We start from the raw sequence: 19,160 nt of genomic DNA, 5'->3' as shown, positions 1-19,160 counted from the left end.
CACGTGTGTTCTTTCTGGCAACAAGATCATCAGCCTATCTCCTACAGCACTAAGTCTAGTGCTTTGTAGCCAGGACTCAAATAAAATGATTGAAAGAAACAAGAGTAAAAAAACACAAAAATAAAAAATCAATAGCAAATTAGAACATGTTCATAAACAAAGCGGGTGACTGTTTTACGAATGCTTTTTTTTAAATGCTCTATAATTATTATCAACAAAAACAGCAGCAGTAGCTATTGTTATGAGGGAGATATAACAGCTTTTTTTGTGGCAAATGGTTCTTCTATGTGTTTGATGGAGTCGATTCCAGATACCCTTATTCTAAATTGGGATGTCCAATACCACCAGTTTTTTTTAAGCACTGAACTACGTGGGGGAGTAGAAGACTAAGCAAATATATAGTACTGGGAATGGGAGACCCTTCCTTTTTGGAATATTTCCCGCTCTTTTGGGTCCATTACAAACTGACAGACTACACGTTTGCATACTCGGTGAAACAGCTCTGGGTGAAATAGCTCCTCATGAGCCTTGAAAGCCTCCAAAAGTTCCCTTCAATATGAACTTACGGTGTAGCACTCCACCGCAGTCGGAGAAACGCAGATCTCAGGGTAGCGCCACCCAGACGTTGAGAACGCAGCTACAACGACCACCCAGGTGCTTAGCACTGACTCCGCCGCCGGACACACGCTCCCCTGTCGGAGGCGGGGCCAGGGCCCGGAAGGGGCGGGGCCCGGAGCCCCAAAAGCCCAACGGAAGAAGCTGTGCTTTCTTTTCCGCGCGGCTGTCGACGGAGGAGGCCTTGCGAAGCTTGGTCGGTCATGCGGCCCGGGCGGCAGCGCCAGCGGACCAGTCGCTGGGTCCTTCGAGGTGGGAGTCCTTGCGGTCTTAGTTCAACCTGTTACTACCGGGAACCCGACTCGTTGCCGGAACCCAGGCCCGCCTCTGGTCTCTGCCCTGGGGCCCCCGTGTAAAGGGCCTCCGACCTTGCCGAGCGCAGCCGAGTAAGCGGCATGGCCGCGAGGTCGGCCCGGGAGGCAGCCTTCCCCTTCTGCCACCCAGAGCGTCCTGGGTTATTGGCTCTGTCGCATTTTTTAGTAACCAGCTGCGAGTCTCTACTGACCCTTTTTTTAAGTAAACGCCCGTTTCGACTGTTCTAAAGTCAAAAATTAATAAAGGACCTTCTCAGATTGAGGTGGTTTCGAGGCGGCTGGAAGGTATGGCGCGTGGTTTTGGTGTACGCCGGGGCCTCCTTCGGAGCAATTTTGTATCCCCAGCAAAGCCTTGTGTGCAGCCTAGACGGTTTTAGGGTCCCTTAGTGGGCGACTTATTTATTCGTAGTACGCAAGCATTTTATAAAAGGGGAAAGGCATTATCTCTAGGATATTAAAGACAACCTTAACTGTAGTTTGTGATTGGCTTTTAAAATTGTTATCAGTTTAGTAACAGTTCTGGTAGCGACTTAGGACAGTGACTTGTCGCATGTGTTTGTGAATCTTCCTTTGTAAATATCTTTTAAAAACGTGATGTTTTGAAGTTAGGAGAACAGTCTGTACTGTTTAGAACCTCCCTAAGCCATAAATGCCTGCTCTACCCTTAGATGCTTGCATTTGTATAGAGATGTGTATTTCTGGACATAATACTGAAGAAACTGGTCAACAGCTGGGAGGCTGGAAGAACGTGTTGCCTATTCAAAAACAAGTTATTGGGGCGCCTGGCTGGCTCAGTTGGAGGATCTTGGGGTGGGGGTTGTCAGTTTGAGCTCCACTTTGGATATAGAGATTACTTAAATAAATACTTTAAAATGGTATTAATACCTCATCGATGAAACGGTATAATCCTGTGTCGGGCTTTTTTGTTGTTACCTCCTCCCAAATATGTTGCTGTCACCAGGGCATTTGATGGCTAAAAATAGTTTACATTTGGTATTAGTCATCTTTATTTTGAGGCATAAGTGGCATCAATCCTACTTTTATTGCTAATTACTGGGGGTTTTAAAACCAAGTGTTTGGTAAAAATACTGATAACAGGTAAATCCTGAAGCATAATAAATACGGAGCCCACCACACCATTTAAGAACTGTGATTTTTCTCATTACTCTAGCATCTAATTCTTTACCTATCACATAACTCCCGCCCTCAACCTATCTTCATAACTACTGAGGTGCCTCTCATCTGGGATTTTGTATCCTGGCTCTTAGCTTTTTGAGCTGAGTGGGAAGGATAGCAGTTTTATTTATTTATTTTTATTTTTTTAATATTTTTTTTCAATATATGAAATTTATTGTCAAATTGGTTTTCATGCAACACCCAGTGCTCATCCCAAAAGATGCCCTCCTGAATACCCATCACCCACCCTCCCCCCCCCCCCCCCCACTCCCCATCAACCCTCAGTTTATTCTCAGTTTTTAAGAGTCTCTTATGCTTTGGCTCTCTTACACTCTAACCTCTTTTTTTTTTTTCCTTCCCCTCCCCCATGGGTTTCTGTTAAGTTTCTCAGGATCCACATAAGAGTGAAAACATGGTATCTGTCTTTCTCTGTATGGCTTATTTCACTTAGCATCACACTCTCCAGTTCCATCCACCTTGCTACAAAGGGCCATATTTCTTTCATTCTCATTGCCACGTAGTACTCCATTGTGTATATAAACCACAATTTCTTTATCCATTCATCAGTTGATGGACATTTAGGCTCTTTCCATAATTTGGCTATTGTTGAGAGTGCTGCTATGAATATTGGGGTACAAGTGCCCTTATGCATCAGTACTCCTGTATCCCTTGGGTAAATTCCTAGCAGTGCTATTGCTGGATAATAGGGTAGGTCTATTTTTAGTTTTTTGAGGAACCTCCACACTGTTTTCCAGAGTGGCTGCACCAATTTGCATTCCCACCAACAGTGCAAGAGGGTTCCCGTTTCTCCACATCCTCAAAAATATGGAACGCTTCACGAATTTGCGTGTCATCCTTGCACAGGAGCCATGCTAATCTTCTCTGTATTGTTCCAATTTTAGTATATGTGCTGCCGAAGCAGGCACAGCAGTTTTATTACAAATATGTATCACTAAACATTCTTGTAGGATTTACACAAATGAGATTATGCATATAGTTGTCAGTAGTTCCCATGAATCTCATTACACTGAAACTTTCCAAGTTGGTATTATTCATAACTAATAGTTTGTGTTCCTAATATTGACGATGTGAAATTATTTCCAGACTTGAAAATGATAAATTGTTTTGCAGGGTACAACATCTGATGTGTCTTCATAAATCATTTCCAGTAGCTGTCTGGTTCAATGATTTACCCTCCTGGGGTGCTGTAAGAGATGATCTGTGGCCCTGGCCATTCTTTGCACTACCTCAGTGTGCTTTCAGGCGACCTGGGACTTAATTCTACAAGACTGTCCAATAATGATGTCAACATAATGTATCTGCTCTAAAACTACATTAGATTTGCCATTGTGATGCTTTAGTTGGAGGTCTACACACTTGTTTTTATACATCTAACCTTTAACCTGACTCATCTCATCCTTGTCAAGCTCTGAGACAGAAAAGCAATGGCTAGGTACTCATTAGGACCATCATGTCCTAACATCGATACTGCCACAGTAAAGAACATCCTATATATAGCCACAATTTTTCCTATCCATGCTAATAAACCCATTTCCAGCTTGGAAAGATCATTTATAGAATTATTAGGGCCTAAACAGTCAAAAGTACTAATCTGTTCAAGCCATTACAGAGGTTCTAAATTTTGGGGTTATCCGTTTGGACTACCAAAAAAAGTAGAACTAAGCAGAAAGTACTTCATTCCATGAGAGATGTGTTAAATAACAAAATTATTCCAGTATATGGCCTCAAATGTTAGTAGTTTTTATAAAAAGTTAGATGGGAGTCAGGAAGGTTGTAAGTAAAATGTTTATGGCTCCTGATGAGAATGAAAAAGTCTTACTGGACCATTCCTGCATATAAGATGCCAAACAGATGGCAAGTACAAATGAGAATTCACAATGAAATATTTTGATTTCTAGGTACAACAGAGCCTATGAGTTGAAGATGAACGTTGTGATGTTTTCCAAAAACATCTGAGGATGGCTGTGATAAAACTACTAGGAGCACAACTGCATGTAATGAGGTACCAAAACTTAATGTTAAACACTGTGCTTTGTTATGTATTTATGGTACTGTCCAAGAAAAGCAGTACCAAAAACATTTAGTAGGTTTTTGACCTAGATAGGTTTAGTAACTGGCACAATGATGACTTAAATTACTTTTTGCCGTTTACCCAGCTGAGGGTTTCTTTGAAGAAATAATTTGAAGACTGAGATGCCAGTTACGTATATTGTTTATGTGAATTACTCAAGTATAATGCAGTTTTTCATTAAAATGGGTTATATGTTCTTTTCAGCATGTAGGTAGCTGCAGATGAATGTCCAAGTCCATAACTGTTGTGGTTAAAAATTCTTCATTGCCTCGGTAAGTAATTCTGGCAATCACAGCTAATAATAATTCAAAAGTATCTGAAACTCCAAAGGGTTTGGGCCATATCCTGTTAAAGTTGCCTGTGTGTGTGTTGTCAGAAGTCTGATTCTCCTTTGATTTTGACTATGGAGTGATTTTCATTGTTGGTTTCTGATTTTTTTTCCCCAGAGGCATGCAGTTGGAAGGAAAAATGAAGAATTGGTCAAGAAGACATGAATAAATACTTTATTTAACATTGATCACCTCACAATAAGTTATGTAGAGAAATACATGCTTGAATACTTTTAACTGTTGGGCAGTAAAGTCTGCTATCTTTAAAATATATCGAGTGTTTAAACATCTCCAGTTCCATAATTACTAGTCAGATTTGTTTTTAGCATACTTTAAGAAAGTATGTTCTTTATCAATAAATAAGTATTTGGAATCTCCTAAACACCTTAACGAATTATCCCTTACAAATAAAGATTTCACCTGTGACCTACATAGTTTAAGTTTTAATCTTATTCTTTGCTTTTGCCTTTGAACAAAAAAAATTGTGATCTTAGTACAAATAATAACATGTCATATTAAGGGAAATAGTGACTGGACAGTCCATTCCAACCAGGACTTAGAATTTATAGGAATTCTAAAGCTGAATTCTTAACTCTGAAGATTTGAACTTAGCTAAATCTTGCTTTTCCCCTGTTGAGTGCTTTTATCTAGGTTATAATTTCATTATGGCAAGTCTAGAATTCTAGAACTGTAATATGTAAATTGTTTTTAAAAACTGGCTTTGCTGACTCCATTTCGGCTCAGGTCATGAAATGGAGCCCAGCCCCATGTCCACACTGAGCATGAAGCCTGCTTGGGATTCTCTCCCACACTCTCAAAAAATATATAAAAGCTTAAAAGACAAAAACAAAACTAGCTTTGCATTCTGAAAAAGTAACACAAGTCTCTGAAACTAGTGAATATTCAGTAAATACTGTTGAATGAGTAGGAATGATTTGTCAAAGGCCTATAGAGAGAGCTGTCAACCTTTATGGTTTAGCTCCATAAAGTGCCAGTTTCTAAAGAATCGGCATGGTAGTATCTTATTTTTTTTATAATTAACTTATTGGGACACCTGGGTGGCTCAACTGCTTTAAGTGTCCAACTTTGGCTCAGGTCAGGATCTCCTGGTTGGTATATTCAGGCCCCATTTGGGCCTTGGAGTCTGCTCCAGATTTTGGGTCTCCTTTCTCTGGCCCTCCCTCACTCACACTGTTCTCTCAAAAACATTTTAAAAATTAACATATTAAACCTTTGAAAAATGAAAAGGATTTGGGGATTTTACAAGTTAAATATATTTTCTCTTTCTCCACACACACCTTTTCAGAATAGATCTCTTCCCTCCAAAAATGAAGATGGTTTGCAAATTGGGTTTCTTTGCCTTTTGGTGCCTTTCTTGTAACCAGTTAGGTTCAAGGAGCCAATTCTTACCCCTTGATTTGTTATAAATTACTTTTTTTCATTAACCTGGCTTTAAAAAATGGAAAATTTCCATGCTTTCCCTGAATTCATAATTAGGGCTTCCAAAACTATAATGGACATAAAAAGTAATGAAGTAGGAAATGTCCTTAAATTGGAGGCTTCTGCTTCTATATGTTGCTGTTATTTACTCCATTTGTCAGGTTCACAGGTGCAAGAAAAATGATTTATTTTTAGGTAAATATTCTCATTTAAACTGTTCTTGCCATCTTGTGACAAGTAGAACTACATAAAAGTGACCGTTTTTAAACATTGCTTAGTTTCCAGATTCTTTTTTTATTTTTTTAATGTTTATTTATTCTTTGAGAGAATGAGCAGGGGAGGGGCAGAGAGGGAGACACAGAATCTGAAGCAAGCTCTGAACTGTCAGCACAGAGCTCAATGCGGGGCTCGAACCCACGAACCGTGAGATCATGACCTGAGCTGAAGTCGGACGCTTAACCAACTGGGCCACCCAGGTCCCCCGACCAGATTTTTAATAATGAGACCTTTTATATTTTTAAGATAGCCTTCTAATGTACTACCATACATAGTATTACCTGAAGCATTACTTCAGAATCACACCTTTCCACTGCTTAAATATGAGTGAAGAAAATGATTTTCCTCAGATTGCCTATTCATCACTAGTGAAAATAGCTGTCCCAGGTCCATATGTGGCAATAAACTGTTGGAGCTGCTGTTGGCATTCATTCAAATAGATATCCCTTTGTTCCAAATATTCTTCATTATACAATTCAAATGGAAATACTGCATTTGGAGCAACACAAAATACAGTGGCCCCTAAGGAAAAAAGTGTAAATGAGAAGTCCTTAAAATGCTAAATGTGAAATCACATTTTCAGCAAAATAGTATGAGTTTGTTTTGTTTTATAGAGTGCAAGCTGGGGAAAGGGGCAGAGGGAGAGAGAATCCCAACCGTGCTCTACACTCTGCACAGAGCCTGCTGTGGGTCTTGAGCCCACGACCCTGGGATCATGACCTGAGCTGAAATGCAGAATCAGATGATTGGGGCATCTGTGGGATTCAGTTGGTTAAGCATCTGACTCTTCATCTTGGCTCAGGTCATTATCTCATGGTTTATGGAATTGAGCCCCACGTCAGGCTCTGCGCTGACAGCACTGAGCCTGCTTGGGATTCGCTCTCTGCCCCTCCCCCACTCTCTCTCAAATAAACTTTAAAAAAGTAGGATGCTCAATCTACTAAGCCACCCAGGCCCCCCCAATAAGAGTTTTTAAGTTCTGACCTATTTAATAGAATATTTCAATAATCATTTAAAACTGATCTGTTTTTGAGACTCATGAAATAGTTTCAGTATATACACAGACTTACCAGAGCCAAGAAAAAATACTACGTTTTAAAACATGGAAACTAGAGGGGCACATGGGTGGCTTGGTTTAGTGTCCAGCCTTGGTTCAGGTCATGATCTCACAGTTCATGAGTTCGAGCCCAGTGTTGGGAGTCACTGCTGTCAGTGCAGAGCCTACTTAAAATCCTGTCCCCTCCACCCTCTCTGCCCCTCCCCAGCTCATATTCTCTCTCAAAAATAACATTTTTTTAAGTGTAGAAACTAGAACTTTGTTATCTGTTGACCTAGTCATTTAGAGTTTTGAACCTGAATAGTGCTGTGGGGAGGTGGAAGAAGTAGGGAGAGAAGGTATTAGAAGGTAGGGAAACACTTTGATAAAGGTTAAGCGGATGACTGAGGATAAAGACATCATTGTAATCTCAATTATTCAGAACCACTGACAAAAAGACATAAACCTATGGAATTGAATAGCCTGGAAACCCCTCAAATACATGGTTAAATGATTTATGTTTAAGAGTGCCAAGACCAATGGGGAAAGGACAGTTTCCAACAAATGGTACTGAAAAAACAATACCCATAAGAAAAAAAAATGAAGTTGGTCCCTTATAGACCTAAGCATAAGAACTGAGACAAAAACAAAAAATTGGGGAAATGCTTCATGACATTGGATTTGGCAGTGATTTCTAGAATTTATGTAACACTAGATTTCTAGTGTTATAACACTAAAGTACAGGCAACAAGAGGGAATAGATAAGTTAAACCACATCAAAATAAACTGGTGCGTCAAATACTACAATGAAGAGTGAAAAGGCAACCCATGGAATGGGAGAAAATACTTGGAAATTGTATCTGATATAGGATCTACAACTGAACAAGAAAATAACCCAATTCAAAAATCGGCAAAGGAGAAACGGACATTTCTCCAAAGAAGATAGGCACATGAATGATGGGCAACATCACTAATCACTAGGTAAATGGTGTGAAATACCATCTTACACCCATAAGGATGGCTACTATCAAGCAAATGTTGGCAAGGATATGAAGAAAATGTACCCTTGTGCACTGTTGGTGAGAATGTAAAATGGTGCAACCCTTATGGAAAACAGTAGCAGTTTATTCAAAAAATTACATGATCCAGGGATTTCATTTATGGACACATACCCAAAATAATTTAAAACAAGGTCTCAAAGAGGTAAGTAAGCATATACTCATGTTCATAGCATTATTCACAATAGCCAAAGGTGCAAGCAATCTAAGGTCCATTGTTGGGTGAATGAATAAACAAAATGGTATGTGTGGTGTGTGTGTGTGTGTACATGTGTATACATACATACAATGGAATAGAATATTCAATCTTGAACAAGAAGGAAATTCTAATGCATGCTACCACATCAATAAACCGTTGGGGACATTATATGAAGTGAAGTGAGCCATAAGATAAACACATATGATTAGACTTATATGAGATACATGGAGAAGTCAAATTTATAAAAATAGAAAGAATGGTGGTTGCCAGGGACTGGAGGAAGGAAGGAGAGATTGGGGAGTTATTGTTTAATGGGTACAGAAAAAAATGAAAGGTTTATAGAGATGGATGGTGGCAACAGTGTGAACGTATTTAACACCACTGAATTATACACTTAAAAATCGTTAAGATGGTAAATGTTAGTATATTTTACCACAACTTAAAAAAACTTTTTGACTACCACTTTAGGAGTTAAGCTCTTAAATTCTGTTTCATTGTTGATTCATTGAATGAGTACATACATGTGACTGGCCAGGAGTACAGTTGCTAGCCAAGCAGACAGTGCCTACCTTCCTAGAACCGTCTGTTATCAGTATGCACTTAACATAGTCTCAGACTGCCGTGACTGCTCCCTTTACCATTCCCTTTATCTTACCTGAATCCTTACTGTTCCTTGAGAACACTGCTTTTCCTGTTGCTCTCTAAAGTGAAGCTGCTTTTTCTCAAAACACCACTCATACCTTAGTAACAAGACAGAGACAGTGACTAACTTGCTGCCCCTTTGCTGCTACCAGACCATTCTTGTCCCTGCTTTCCTCTTAATAAAAATCTCTCTGCTGATGCCCAGTGCCATTTGGGCTTACTACTCTTTCTCTTCCTTGGTGAAGTCAACCAGTTCTCAGCACGTGGCTCACAATATTCCTCTATTCCCTAATACCTGCCATTCAGTGATTTCCATGTGAATGACCCTCTTAATTCCAGACCTCTCTGGAGTTTTTCCTCTACCTCCACCACACATAGGAAAATCACAGGAAACTGACATTACCAAAAACTTACTTCAAAACCATTAGTTCAAATCCCCCTTCCCTCTTATACTTCCAGCTTCTATCCCAAGACCTCCAAGTGGCTTCCTTCAATTCACTTCCTTCTTTTAACCTATTTAAGAATCTATCCCAAGCCAGTGTCCCCACTCCCTTACCCCTCTGCAACACTCTATCACAGTCGCCTATAAAAACCTCAACTCTGCATGAACCCAACAATTTACTTTATGCCTGCACTCAGGCTGCTAGGCAGAAAATCACATAATTGGCATCTCTTGGTTTCACTTTAAATGAATCACAGAAACCTCAAATGGATGCCCACTGCCTGCCAGACAACCCTGCTGACTCTAAGACAAATGTTCTTCTGCCTCCTGCCCCCATGACTATGATATTCCATTCTTCTCTTCTCAAACCTTTTGCTTTTAGCTGATGACCTTGTGTAGAGTGTATGATCAAATGGATACAGACCTGATTCTGTATCCATTTGTCTTCCCTCCTATATAATGAAGTGACTTCTTTCATTAGAGACCAGTATCTTCACATGTGCTCTGGATCCCATCCCCTCTCACCTTTTTAAGGATTTTATTCCTTTGATCTTCCCCTAATTCTGTAAAATCTAATCTTAAACACTCTTGTTTCTATAACTACACTTGATTTTCTTACTACATTGTAGCTGCAGCTTCTCATTCTCCTCTATTTGTTCCCCCTCCTCAACCCCATTTCTAAATATTGGAATTCTTCAAGGGCAGTCCTGGAGTTCTCTGTATAGTCTCAATCTAGGTAATTTCAGGTAATTTCATCCATTCCATGGCTATGAGTACCATCTTTGGGCTGATGGTTCCCAAATTAAATTTCTAAATTAGAACCCTCACCTAAACTCCAGATTCTTGTATCAATCTAAAGGTATCTCTGTAGATGTCTCAAACATATCTATCTATAATTGGGTTTTTCTCCCAACCCTTTTTCTCTTTGTTCCCAGTTGTGGTAAATGGCATCATGGTCCACTCAGTTGCTCAAGGCAGAAAATTGGGAGTTTTCTTTAATTCTTCCCTATGCCCTCTGCCCCAACTTCTAAATCTAGTTCATGAGCACAACCTATTGTTTTTTGCATCCAAGAAAAATGTCCCTGAGTAGGGATCAATTTCTTGCTATGTTTTTTTCTTCTTTTTTTTCTTGTTTCCAATTTCCTGCTGTAACTGAAATAACACTTAAGGAGCTCTTTTTTTTTTTTTTTTTTTTTTAGCGTTTATTTATTTTTGAGAGAGACAGAGACAGAGACAGAGCATGAGCAAGGGAGGGGCAAAGAGAAAGGGAGACAGAATCTAAAGCAGGCTCCAGGCTCTGAGCTGTCAACACAGTGCCCCACGTGGGGCTGGAACCCACAAACTGCGAGATCATGACCTGAGCTGAAGTCAGATGCTTAACTGACTGAGCCACCCAGGTGCTCCAACATTTAAGGATCTCTTAACATTGTTTTGTTTAAGACTTAAAAATCAAGATACCTAACTGAAATTCATTATGAAAATAAAAAATAACTAAAGGAAAAAAAATCTTCATTTAGTTTTATATTCCTCAACAGATGCTTTCTTAAATACTTCACAAAAGTCTTGACAAAATAGTTACCAAGTGAAAATAGCCATATTCTACCATAGGGGTCCTTAATAATAAATAGTACAGTTTCTAAATTCAAAGACACAAATTTTTGTCTTCTTATTGAAATCTAATTATATTTTAATTTTGATAGCATGTCATAATAAACTTGGCAGAATTGTTTTGTTATGGTACATAAAAAATGTGTGTTAGATTTTATCAAGTATGCTTTTAAATACAAATAATAAGAATGTAAAAGATTCGGGCGCCTAGCAGCCTCAGTCGGTAGAGTATGTGATTCTTGATCTCTGGGTGTAAGTTTGAGCCCCATATTGGGTGTAGAGATTACTTTAAAAAATAAAACCTGATTACTTTTAAAAAATAAAATCTGGTGGATATGCAAGCTGGTGTAGCCACTCTGGGAAACAATATGGAGGTTCCTCAAAAAACTAAAAATAGAACTACCCTACAACACAGCAATTGTACTACTAGGCATTTATCCACAGGATACAGGTGTGCTGTTTTGAAAGGACACATGCACCCCCATGTTTATAGCAGCACTATCAACAATAGCCAAAGGATGGAAAGAGTCCAAATGTCCATCGATGGATGAATGGATAAAGAAGATATGGTATATATATATATATATACATACATATATATATATATATATGTATGTATATATATATATATATATGTATGTATATATATATATATATATATACACACACACACACACACACACAATGGAGTATTACTCGGCAATCAAAAAGAATAAAACCTTGCCATTTCCAACTATGTGGATGGAACTGGAGGGTATTATGCTAAGTGAAATTAGAGAAAGACAAAAATCATATGACTTCACTTATATGGGGACTTTAAGAGCAAAACAGATGAACATAAGGGAAGGGAAACAAAAATAATATAAAAACAGGGAGAAGGACAAAACAGAAGAGACTCATAAATATGGGGAACAAACTGAGGATTACTGGAGGGGTTGTAGGAGGGGGGATGGGCTACATGGGTAAGGAGCATTAAGGAATCTACTCCCGAAATCATTGTTGTACTGTACGCTAATTTGGATGTAAATTTTAAAAAATAAAAAATAAAATTAAAAAAAAAATCTGGGGTGCCTACGTGGCTCAGTCAGTGTCCAACTTTGGCTCAGGTCATGATCTCTTGGTTCATGAATTCAAGCTCCACAACAGGCTCTCTCCTGTCAGCGGGGAGCTCGCTTCAGATCTTCTGTCCCCTCTCTGCCCCTCCCCACCCATCAAAAATAAACATTAAAAAAAATAAAAAATAAAAACAATAAAATCTCTAAAAAAGGAAGCCTGTAAAAGATAAAGCAAATTAAAAATAAAAATATTTTTGTATCCTTCCTGTTATTTAGTATTGGTTGGGAATCAATGTCTTTCTCCTTTGGTACATAAAACTAACATGGGATGGTAACTAACTTTTTCTGGGGATCATGAACCTATAAGACATACTTTATAAAACTTACCATTCATCTCTCTAAGCAAAAAGGTGTCAAGCACATACATGTAAATATTTTCATATAATTTAGAGATTCACAAGTCCCGAGAACTCTAAGTATCCATGAATCCCAGGTTAATAATGTTTGATTTTGACAATTATAGAACAAAGTTCTAATGTTCTAATGAGTTTTTGCGAACCGTTATTACTGTATAAATTGAATTTAAGGCAAATTTAAGCACTGAATATATACACACAAAAAAGTCAGTGTTAATACATCCTTTAAGTCCCAAGGTTGGAGCCAGAGTTTGGCTTCAAGGATTGTAGTATCTTATGAAAATTAATGTCTGATCCAATTCGGCAAGAGCTTTGTGAGAATAACTCTGTTTACTCTTACTTTAGGAGCCCTTTCATGTTTTTATTAGCAAAACCATAATAAGCTCAAATTCATTTCAAATAATTAAATGCTAGAGTCATAGTATTATAGCTAGCAATTCAGGGAGGCAGTGATACAAAATGAACACATTTTCTTTGTCTCTGTGCTTAACTATATTGAGGGGACTGCTTGACAATTGAATGCTGCTTGTTATTTTATTTATTTTATGTTTATTTATTTATTTTGAGAAAGAGTGAGAGAGAGAACATGAGGGGAAGGGGAAGAAAGAGAGGGAGAGAGAGAATCCCAAGCAGGCTCCATGCTGTCAGTGTAGAGCCCCATGGCGGGGCTTGATTTCACCAACTGTGAGATTATGACCTAAGCCAAAATCAAGAGTTGGATGATTAATTGACTGAGCCACCCAGGTGTTCCTGTTGCATGTTATTGTAGAAGGAAGATACATTTATGGGGTACCTGGTGGCTCAGTTGGTTAAGCATCTGACTTTGGCTCAGGTCATGATCTCATGGTTCATGGGTTTGAGCCCTGCATTGGGCTCTGTGCTGACAGCTTAGAGCCTGGAGCCTGCTTCAAATTCTGTGTCTCTCTCACTCTCTGCTCCTCCCCCACTTGCGTTCTGTCTCTCTCTCTCAAAAATAAACATTAAAAAAAATGTTTAAGTAAAAGAAAGATAAATTTAGAATCACTTCATGTTGTATTTAATACATGTTTCATCAGAACTCTATAAGCAATGCAAAAGTTTCAGAATCCAAGCAATCATGCATAACAAGGAACGTGTTACATTACCTATAAACAATTAGTAAGTGTTCAAATTGAAACAGGCCTTACCTGACAAAAATTTATTATTCTATGGCACCTGGGTGGCTCACTTGGTTCAATGGGTGCTAGATTTCAGCCCAGGTTATGATCTCAAGGTTTGTGGGATTGGGTCCCGCATCAGACTGTGTGCTGACAGTGTACAGCCTGCTTGGGATTGTCTCTCTGCCCCTTCCTCATTCATGCCTGTGCTCACTCTCTCTCCTCTCAAAAATAAATAAATAAATAAACTTTAAAAAATTTACTAATTTTTAAAATAATAATTAATATATACATAATATTTTAGCAATCCCTATCAAAATAACACCAGCATTCTTCACAGAGCTAGAACAAATAATCCTAAAATGTGTATGGAACCAGAAAGACCCTGAATTGCCTAAGCAATCCTGAAAAAGAAAACCAAAGCTGGAAGCATCACAACTGTGGACTTCAAGCTGTATTACAAAGCTGCAATCAACAAAACCATATGCTAATGGCACAAAAACAGACATATAAATCTATAGAACAGAATAGAGAACCCAGAAATGGACCCACAAACATATGGCCAACTAATGTTTGATAAAGCAGGAAAGAATATCCAATGGAATAAAGACTGTCTCTTCCACAAATGGTGTTAGGAAAGCTGGACTGTGACATGCAGAAGAATAAACCTGGACCACTTTCTTACACCACACACAAAGACAAACTTAAAATGGATGAAAGTCATAAATGTAAGACAGGAAGCCATCAAAATCCTCGAGGAGAAAGCAGGCAAAAACCTCTTTGACCTCGGCCGCAGCAACTTTTTACTTGACATGTCTCCGGAGGCAAGGGAAACAAAAGCAAAAATGAGCTACTGGGACCTCATCAAGATAAAAAGCTTCTGCACTGCAAAGGAAATAATCAGCAAAACTAAAAGGCAACCAACGGAATGGGAGAAGATATTTGCAAATGACATATCAGATAAAGGGTTAATATCCAAAATCTATAAAGAACTTCTCAAACTCTACACCCAAAAAACAAATAATCCAGTGAAGAAATGGGCAAAAGACATGAATAGACACTTTTCCAAAGAAGACATCCAGATGGCTAACAGACACATGAAAAAATGCTCAACATCACTCCTTATCAAGGAAATAACAAATCAAAACTACAATGAGATACCACCTCACACCTGTCAAAATGGCTAACATTAACAACTCAGGCAATGACAGATGTTGGCGAGGATGTGGAGAAAGGGGAACCTTTTGCACTGTTGGTGGGAATGCAAACTGGTGCAGCCACTCTGGAAAACACTATGGAGTTCCACAAAAAACTAAAAATAGAACTACCCTACAACCTAGTGATTGCACTACTAGGTATTTATCCAAAGGATACAGGTGTGCTGTTTCAAAGGGGCACATGCACCCCATTGTATATAGCAACAATATTATTTATAGTTATCAACAATAGCCAAAGCATGGAAAGAGCCCAAATGTCCATTGACTGATGAATGGATAAAGATGTGGTATATATATACATACATACAATGGAATATTACTAGGCAATCAAAAAGAATGAAATCTTGCCAGTTGCAACAATATGGATGGAACTAGAGTGTATTATGCTAAGTGAAATATAAGTCAGAGAAAGACAAATATATGATTTCATTCATATGTGGAATTTAAGATCCAAAACAGATGAACATAAGGGAAGGGGAGCAAAAATAATATAAAAACAGAGAGGGAGACAAAGAGACATTAAGAGATTCCTAAATACAGAGAACAAACTGAGGGTTTCTGGCAGGGTGTTGAGTAGGGAGCTGGGCTAGATGCACAAGGGGCATTAAGGAAGACATTTTTAGGATGAGCACTGGGTGTTATATGTAAGTGATGAGTCACTAAATTCTATTCCTAAAATCATTATTACACTATATGTTAACTAATTTGGATTTAAATTTTAAAAAATAAAAATTAAAAAATTAAAAAATAAAATATCTATAACATTTTATTTTATAAATGCTATAAAATTTATAAAATTTTATAGATATTTTAACAGTCTAAGAATATTTAAATATAATTATTTATAGTGATCATTAACAAATTAATAATAGATTACCATATTTCAGTGTGAGAGATGTTTCAAACAATAAGGCTGCAATTAGTACATCTTCTTTAAGCACTTTATTCCTTAAGTTCAGTCGAGCATGTGCTTCAGCTAGGGAAACTCTGAAAAAGAAAATTGATGCTAATCAAATATGTTGATATTATAAAGATAAAATATATTTTGGCGGGGATAAACCAAGTTATATGTGTATACAAGCCATGCCTTAAAGATCAGCATATTTTTACTTTAAAAAAAATGTTAGTTTCTTTTCAAAGCATTTTTTTCCTACCAACTTCAATAAACTATGCCAGAACAAGCAAGTATCTTGACTTATTATCAGACTTCATATCTGCTCTGGCTTATCTTCATTTTTATGATTCTATACCCCCTTCCTCAATATACAGTTAGGAAAACTAACTCTTATAGTCACCTTTGGTGTTTTCTTCCAGTTCTTCATCTATTTGAAGTCCTCACAGAATCTTGAAATTTTAGTTTTGAAAGAGACCTTAAAGTTCAATCTCCAATCAGATAATTAAATTTTCTCCACAATATCCCAGGCTACTTATTGTCCAGTCTCTTTCGAACATTTCCTATGGTTCACTGGGAATACATTCCTTTATCTTTTATTTTTAAACTAACCTTTGATTACCTAAAAAATCTCCCTCAGGGGCGCCTACATGGCTCAGTTAGGTAAACATCCAACTCTTGATTTCAGCTCAGGTCATGATCTCATGGTTTGGGAGTTCGAGCCCCACATAGGGCTCTGCACTGACAGCACGGAGCCTGCTTGGGATTCTCTCTCTCCTTCTGTCTCTCTGCCACTCCCTAGCTTTCTCTCCCTCTCAAAAATAAATAAACATTTAAAATTGAAAAAAAAATCTCTTTCAAGCTCTCATTAGGCATATGTAATATACTTGAATGACTGCTGAACTTGGAAATCAGAAAACCTGGTCTAAGTCTCTAGACTTTACTAGCTGTGTGACTTCATATAAATCATTCACTTCCCGAAAATTTTTTGAATTTCAGGTATAAAATGGGGACAATAATAACTTACAGTTATTACTATTTCAGATAAAGCATTTGAAAATTTTGGGACTCACCCACAAAGAATATATAAATTTAAGCTGAAATTGGTTTCACTGAAATTTATACCCACTGGTTCTGTCTTCTGTGATTATAAAAAAAGCTTAATACTTCTTAAATATGACATCTCTTCAAATATTCAAAGACAACTTTTCTAGTTGTCCTATGTTTTCTTTTCTCCAAAATAAAATATTCCTAGCTCCTTTAATATGTCATAAGACATGGGGCACCTGGGTGGCTCAGTCATTTAAGCATCTGAGTTTTAGTTTCGGCTCAGGTCATGATCTCATGGTTTGTGGGTTTGAGCCCCGTGTCAGGCTCTGCACTGACAGTGTACAGCTTGCTTGGGATTCTCTGTCTTCCTTTCTCTCTGACCCTTCCCATATCATGCTGTCTCTGTCTCTCTCAAAATAAATAAAATTTTTAAAAAGGTAAAAAAAATGTCATAAGACAATTTTCAGGCCTTTCAACATTCTGACCACTCTCCTCATGACCAGATTTGGTTAATTTTTATTTATTTATTTTTTTTTTTCAGGGGCACCTGGTGGCTCAGTCAGTTAAGCATCCAACTTTGGCTCAGGTCATGATCTCACAGTCTGTGGATTCAAGCCCCACATCAGACTCAGTGTTGACAGCTCAGAGCATGGAACCTGCTTCCGGATTCTGTGTCTCCCTCTCTCTGCCCCTGCCCCACTCTTTCTCTGTCTCTCTTTCTCAAAAATAAGTAAACATTTTTAAAAAATGTTTTTAAACATATTCTTTTTCAGTATAGTATTACGATGTGAGTGTGATTTAACCAGCAATGTAGAGGTGAAGCAGAACTAGCATTTTTTCCCTCTTGATACTATGTTCTACTTAACACAACCTGAATTCACAGTATTTTTAATAGCCATATTACATTGTTTACTCATATTAAGTAGAAAAAGAATAAAACCTCAAGTCTTTTTCATAATAAGCCATCAACCTTTTCTTATCCATTCATACTCAGACCAAGATCATCATTTGAGTCCTTGGAAATTACTCCAGAGTTGTTATTTTCAGATTTGGCTATTATGTTCCTGATATCCTCACCTAAGCTCCTTCTAAAATGTCGACCACAACAGAATATGTATAAAGCCTTTCAGGGAAGAGAAGAGAGTATTGTCCAGCTCTACTTCTCTAGAAGAGCAAGGATAGTGTTATTAGGTACCTGTCTATAGAGGTAGGAGAAAAATTTAAGGTTTATGACTCTTATGAGTTCATTTACTTTGCTATTTCATAAACCTCACCTATACCCCTATACCTTCCAATTTCCACCATGGGAAGTAGATTTATCATATTAAAATGAACTCTGCTTTATATTTGGATTAATATAGTCAAATGTTAACTGAGGTTATATAAGTTTAAATAAATATCTTTTTGCTACAGAGAAAAAATATGAGAAAACAGGATTTCCGAGGCTTCAAGTATTGACTCTTTGAGTATTGATTTGAGTAACTTTTTTTTTTTTTTAATTTTTTTTTTCAACGTTTATTTATTTTTGGGACAGAGAGAGACAGAGCATGAACGGGGGAGGGGCAGAGAGAGAGGGAGACACAGAATCAGAAACAGGCTCCAGGCTCTGAGCCATCAGCCCAGAGCCCGATGCGGGGCTTGAACTCACAGACCGCGAGATCGTGACCTGGCTGAAGTCGGACGCTTAACTGACTGCTCCACCCAGGCGCCCCTGAGTAACTTTTTTTAAGGTAAGCTCCACACTCAACTAAAACCCAATGTGGACTTGAACTCATGACCCAGAGATCAAGAGTTGCATGCTTTACTGACTGAGCACCCCTGATGCGAGTATTTTAAACGTTACTTCAGAAAATGGAAAATATCACAAAATTCCATTTACTATTTTAAAATATCACAGTTGTTTTCTACTTTCTCTTCAGCACTTTTTTTTTTTAGCTCTATGAAGATAAATATAGAGTTGGAAAAGTTAGCTAAACATATTTATCTCTTGTGGACCTATATCTGACATTTCCTTCTAGTCCTTCACTTACCTTATTGTATATTATAGTTATAGCATGTTATTTATGTATTTAATGGATTATTTTACTCCTGGTCCTAGTTCCTAACTTGTTTGAGATTATACATTAGTTTGTATCAAATGAAATATCAAGAGGGAACTGCTTAAATT

General features: G+C 37.8%; 1 protein-coding gene, 1 long non-coding RNA gene and 2 other non-coding genes across 9 annotated transcripts in view; 2 read left to right on the top strand and 2 right to left on the bottom strand.

The window, feature by feature from the left end:
- Window positions 1–711: 711 nt before the first annotated feature.
- Window positions 712–4,956, top strand: LOC102900644. The gene is made up of 4 exons (XR_442347.3): window positions 712–867; window positions 4,025–4,128; window positions 4,402–4,469; window positions 4,644–4,956. It is a non-coding gene; the product is annotated as an uncharacterized LOC102900644 (long non-coding RNA).
- LOC111558630 lies at window positions 2,925–3,031 on the bottom strand. The gene has a single exon (XR_002739712.1). It is a non-coding gene; the product is annotated as a U6 spliceosomal RNA (small nuclear RNA).
- Window positions 3,896–19,160, bottom strand: part of MCMDC2 (minichromosome maintenance domain containing 2) — a 53,482-nt gene continuing 38,217 nt past the window's right edge. For 4 of the 6 annotated variants that reach the window (XM_045049824.1, XM_045049826.1, XM_023248515.2 and 1 more), the window contains exons 14-15: window positions 15,929–16,038; window positions 6,371–6,764 (exon numbers count right to left, since the gene is read on the bottom strand). In XM_045049824.1, coding sequence (XP_044905759.1) covers window positions 6,598–6,764; window positions 15,929–16,038 — 277 coding nt within the window. In that variant the 3' untranslated portion in view covers window positions 6,371–6,597. Of the gene's footprint in view, window positions 4,626–6,370; window positions 6,765–15,928; window positions 16,039–19,160 lie in introns of those variants that run through there. The other 2 variants (XR_006592413.1, XM_045049827.1) reach the window with 2 other exon arrangements.
- LOC111558614 lies at window positions 4,239–4,327 on the top strand. The gene has a single exon (XR_002739704.1). It is a non-coding gene; the product is annotated as a small nucleolar RNA SNORD87 (small nucleolar RNA).

The sequence above is a fragment of the Felis catus genome, chromosome F2 (genome assembly GCF_018350175.1).
Source record: "Felis catus isolate Fca126 chromosome F2, F.catus_Fca126_mat1.0, whole genome shotgun sequence".
Taxonomy (NCBI): Eukaryota; Metazoa; Chordata; class Mammalia; order Carnivora; family Felidae; genus Felis; species Felis catus.
Note: the sequence above shows the minus strand (reverse complement) of the source record. Positions and strands in the feature narration are given on the sequence as shown.